We start from the raw sequence: 5,093 nt of genomic DNA on the forward strand, positions 1-5,093 counted from the left end.
TAACTAAACCGGTAAGGCTTTTTTACTTTTTAGTTTCACTCATTGCTTAGTATCTTTCCGGCTTTTAATTGTTTCCGCTTTACCATAAAGTCTTGGGAAGGAAAAATAGAAAAGGAAAAAAAAAAAAGGCAGTGAAAAGTTGTTATCAACGCGTTTATGTGACTTGGATTAGTTTACCTGGTCCCATATGAGCCAGCTGGTCGATGGCGCACTTTAGTTTTCTCTCACTTGCTTTAATTGTAATGTAAACTTTCAAAATACATGTGGTTGGGTTAAAAACTTAAAAAAGGTATTAATATTAAGATTTTATTTATTTATACTATTGTAGCAGTCTACAAACAATATATGTTATGTACTTGCAAAGAAAAAGAATCTTGATAATAGGCCCTTTTTAGTAATCTAATCCATCCAACAGTAATTGGAGGTCTACATCTCCATCTCCATCTCCATCTTTAGATTGCTCGGTTCAAGTAGACCTGCAGAGAAATCAACACACAGCAATATTAGAATTTATGTCAAGTAGCCCAGCATAAATATTCTTTATGTTTTATGCCCCATAACCTATGCTAGCATTTTCTAAAAGGTAAAAAGGAATGGGAAAGAAACATTGTTGTATAATTTCATGATAAAACAGATCCTTTTTTGAAAATTTGATTCATTCAGATAAAAAAGAGGCATCAAGCAAGATTTCTATGCCTATTATCAATATTACTGGGGGCTATAAAGTCTCTGTCATCCATTAATATCCACTCTCTTCTGCCTTTACTTTCTGCTTTAAAGATATCAAGCTAAGGGGGGAAAAGTGATTTTGACATGACACAATTTGTTGGCTACCTGTGAATAGCTGAGAAGGAAAGGATGCTGCTCTTGCTTGATCAAAAGCCACACTGTAAAGGTTTTGAAAATCACCTTCCCAAGTTGAGGAGGGCAGAGTTTGCTGCATTTTGCACATTAACTAAATATCAAATTCAGAAAAGCGCACCACAATTTCGTAGTTATCAAAGTTTATAATTTGATTACCTTAGGCACAACAGGGCCAAAGGGTAAAATGGGAGAGATAGAGAGGGGAACTTACAGTGAAACAAGACGAATCAAGAAAGGTTTCTGGCGCGGATACTGGGGCACTAATGGTCCTTCGGAGACTGATATCTTGAGGGTTTATCCCTGCATCTATTTGTTGTGATGAATTGAAGTGAAGATAAGAGGCAGTGTTAGCCATGTTTGGTGACATTTCTATAGCAGGAAAACTTGCAGCACATGCAGGAAACACCTATAAAATACAAAAGAATTGGGTACATGTCAGCAACATATATTTATATATAGAAAGCAGCAATTGATTTGAGCTAAAAAAGATTGAGTACATACTGAGTACTTACCTCTCTGGTAAAGAGATCATCCATGTTGAAGTCAAGTCTTGGGTTCACAGCAGCTAATTTCATTGACAAGAACTGCATATCATAATATAGTATATTATATAAGGATAATATCACATAGCATATGAAGAGAATGGACCTAACAGTAACACCGACTCTCACCTCAACTTGTCGTTGAAGGGACTGGACATAGTTGATGATTTCATCAAGCATTCCAGCTTTTCCAGTAATCTTGTTGCAACCGGGCACTAAATCCTGCAAGAACTTCATTCTCTCGCTGATTTTTTCCCTTCTAACCTGCAACAAGAGTGCTTGCTTTGAGTTTGCAGTGGCAAAATAAATCCAATTCCAACATTATCATTGTTTATTGGGTAAATAGAACCCACTCTTTCAGCTAAGCTATGGCTATCAGTGGCTTGGCCCCGGCGTGCTCGGACATGAATGTAATCTGGCTTCTGATTCTGAACCTCAGAAACTTTTGAATTATCCTTGTTGGAATTATCTCCACAAGCTTGTGTGCCTTTCTTGCCTACGGTTGCTGAGTCATTGGGAGCAGCCACTTTGACCCTCTTGTCCTTGTTATCATTATCTGAAGCAACAACCTGAATCAAAACCAACAACATCAACATATATAAAATAATGTGAGAGAAGGAAGACTTAGTGTGTATGCAAGCAAGTACCAACCTTGGTGTTGTGAAACTTGTCAGTTTTTCTCTTGTTATTGGGAGTAGTAGTCTCTTTCCCCTCTGCAAGAGAAGGCAGTGGACAGCTGGAAGTCCTTGAGATTGCGGAATTTAGATCAAAAGAAGCAGCAGAAGTTGTAGGAGGAGGAGGAGGAGGTAGCGGGAATCCAGAAGAAGGAGAAGAGGTGAATCCCATGAGAAAGTTGTTGTCGAGTTTGGGCCACGCTCCAGCAGCAAGGCAAGTAGGAGAGCTGCTCTGAACTTGAACAAGTGAGATTGAAGAAGATGAAGATGGTGAAGGTGAAGAAGAAGAGGAGTATCCTTGGTGATGATTGTTGTTGTGTTGCCACTTGATCGTTGCCCTTTGCCTTTCTAGCACTGTCATCTCGGAGCCCGAAGCGTTACTGTTGAGACAGTGCAACATCTTCTTTCTTAAGTTTCTTAGTGCCGTGTAAGAGAGATGATGAATGAAGCTTCACAACACAATAAATAGAGTTGTGGGCTGTATGTATATTTATATAAAAAACTAATCTAGGAAGGAAATCATTGTTCCTTATTTCATAACTATTTCTTATAACTAATGAGTGGGGTGTGAAAGAAAGAGATGCATACATCAAAATGAACGAGCCTGTGGGCGCTGGGCCCTCACCGACATGACTCTCACGTGGCCCTCCCCCGTCACTTTGACTCCGTAATACTCCCTAACCCTCAACGTAACTAAATCATCTTCATGTCAACCCCGTACAACGCTTTCATTTTGGGTCCAAATTAAGAATGATGAAAACTTTTTGATTATGATAACATCGTCATTAGCAATAGTAATCATGCAGGGGAATGCTTTTGTTGGGTATGGTTTTCCGGGCCCCCTGAATAATGGCTGCAACTCGGTCCAACTTACGTCTACACCCACGTGGTTGTTTCACGTGGCAAATCCTGGATCCTTCGATCTGACATGTCACCAGATGCTGTGTCCCTTATTGGAATTGTTGTCAACTGTGATCCATTTCCACCTTGCCTGGGAAGTTGTGATTTGTTACACAACTCTGAATTTCCTACTGGGGAAGCTTCAAACTTCACAACGACACGTGTCGCGTCGATTACACGCATCCAATATATTGGCAGTAGAATCCACGCGCCTTCATATCCAGCATAGTACACTCACTACACACAACACACCCCAGTAGGCCAGTAGTACCATCATGATTAATTAGCACCTCATTATTTGAACCCCTTCTAAAAATGGCTACCCCTTTATATCTAGTGATCTGTGTGTCTTTATTTTTGTAGTAGTTACTAGTCCGCGCTTCTCTCGTTAAATACAAGGTGGATGCTGTTTATACTCTCGCTCGTAAATATAGTTAGGTCTAAAATGAATAATAACTTATTTAAGAGAATTAATCTCATTTATTTTTATCTGATTTCATAGAAGTTGAATACGATAACATAGTACAGCTTTATTTATCTAAATAAATAATTACTTTTTAAGATATTTTTCATTCATTATTTAAAAGAAATATTTTAATAATTTTTTTTAAAAAGAAATGACCTCCATAATTAACGGTAAAATTATTATAAAAAATAATTATTTATTTTACTATAAATATATTGACATCTTTAAATATATTTAGAACTTAATCTACTAAGAACCTACTTAAATCTTTACTAACTTAATCATCGGAGTCTCTTGCAAATACCACTCCCATCTCCTTACGAGAAATTCGACCTCTCAGCTTCATCCTGTTGCATACTACTTTTGGTAAATGTGCGAAGTCCAAAACTTTGAGTATAGACTATATTGTAGTTGACGTGGCATTAGCATATAATGCATTGATAGGTCGGACAACTTTAAACCGACTAGCTGCGGTTGTTTTCACTCCTAAATTTTCTACCTTGAAAAAATCACTACCATAAGGGGAGATCAAAGGTTGATACGAAAATGCTATAATGAAAACTTGAATCTACGAAAAATCATTAAGAAAAAAGATGTCAACACCATTGAGTTAGGTTGTGTCTAAGTTCGAGAAGAACTACGACCTCAACCTGGTGGAAAGATCGAAGAGGTTCAAATCAGAGATCAGGCAAAAAAAACGACAAGCATAGGAGTTAACTTGAATAAGAAATTGAAGGCAAATATCGTTAAGCTCTTACAACGATACCTTTATCTCTTCGCTTGGAAAGTCTCAAATATGCCCGGGATACACCCTGACTTCATGAGTCACAATCTTGTTGTCTGCTTGGGATCGCGACCTGTTCAACAAAAGCGACGAAAGTTTGGCTCTAAAAGAGTACAAGTCGTGAAAGAGTACGTGCAAGCTTTACTAGAGGTCGGTTCATAAGAGAAGTCAAATACCCGCTAGGATTGGCTAATGTCGTACTCGTGAAAAAAATAGAGCGAAAAATGGAGAATGCGCGCCGATTATACCGACTACAACAAAGCCTACCCTAAAGACCCCTACCCCACTTTTCAGCATTGATGCCTTGGTGGATTCAACATGACCTACAAATGCTCAAGTTCGACTTCTTAAAAGTCAGACTCAAGCAGAGACATTGTTCATACCCTGATCCATGAACATAGCTAGGCCCAAAATGAATAACGACCCACTTAAGAGGACTAATCTCATTCACTCCTACCTGACCTCATAGAGGTCAGACACGGTGACCGCAGTACAACCCTACTTATCTAAATAAGTAAACAACTTCTAAAATATCTTCCACTCATGTAAAAGGGAAATCTCAACAACTTTCTTAGAAAAAAGGAATGATAATTCATTATCAAAGGTGGAACTACTCTAAAAGGTGTTTATCTATTCTATTATAAATACACTGACACCCTAAGGTATATTTAAAACCTAATCTACTAATAAATACCTACTTAAACCTTGTTAACTTAAACATCAGAGTTTCTTACAGGTTCCATCCCACACCTCTTCACAAGGAACTCAAACGGTAGTATCTCGATACCTAAAGAAATTAGATGCTGTCCTAAAAAGAGTCTGGATCTCACGTTTAGACGCAAGAACAACCCAATTTTCAGTAA

The 5,093-nt window shown here is 38.1% G+C and overlaps 1 protein-coding gene across 1 annotated transcript; it reads right to left on the bottom strand.

The window, feature by feature from the left end:
* Nucleotides 1-277: 277 nt before the first annotated feature.
* Nucleotides 278-2,565, bottom strand: LOC107459075 (transcription factor bHLH63). The gene is made up of 7 exons (XM_016077286.3): nucleotides 2,058-2,565; nucleotides 1,760-1,975; nucleotides 1,536-1,670; nucleotides 1,377-1,448; nucleotides 1,076-1,270; nucleotides 835-937; nucleotides 278-476 (listed from the first exon to the last, which is right to left on the bottom strand). Exons 1-7 carry the CDS (start codon nucleotides 2,478-2,480, stop codon nucleotides 427-429), a joined length of 1,194 nt encoding a protein of 397 aa, XP_015932772.1. The 5' UTR covers nucleotides 2,481-2,565; the 3' UTR covers nucleotides 278-426.
* Nucleotides 2,566-5,093: the final 2,528 nt, after the last annotated feature.

This window comes from Arachis duranensis, chromosome 7, assembly GCF_000817695.3.
Source record: "Arachis duranensis cultivar V14167 chromosome 7, aradu.V14167.gnm2.J7QH, whole genome shotgun sequence".
NCBI lineage: Eukaryota > Viridiplantae > Streptophyta > Magnoliopsida > Fabales > Fabaceae > Arachis > Arachis duranensis.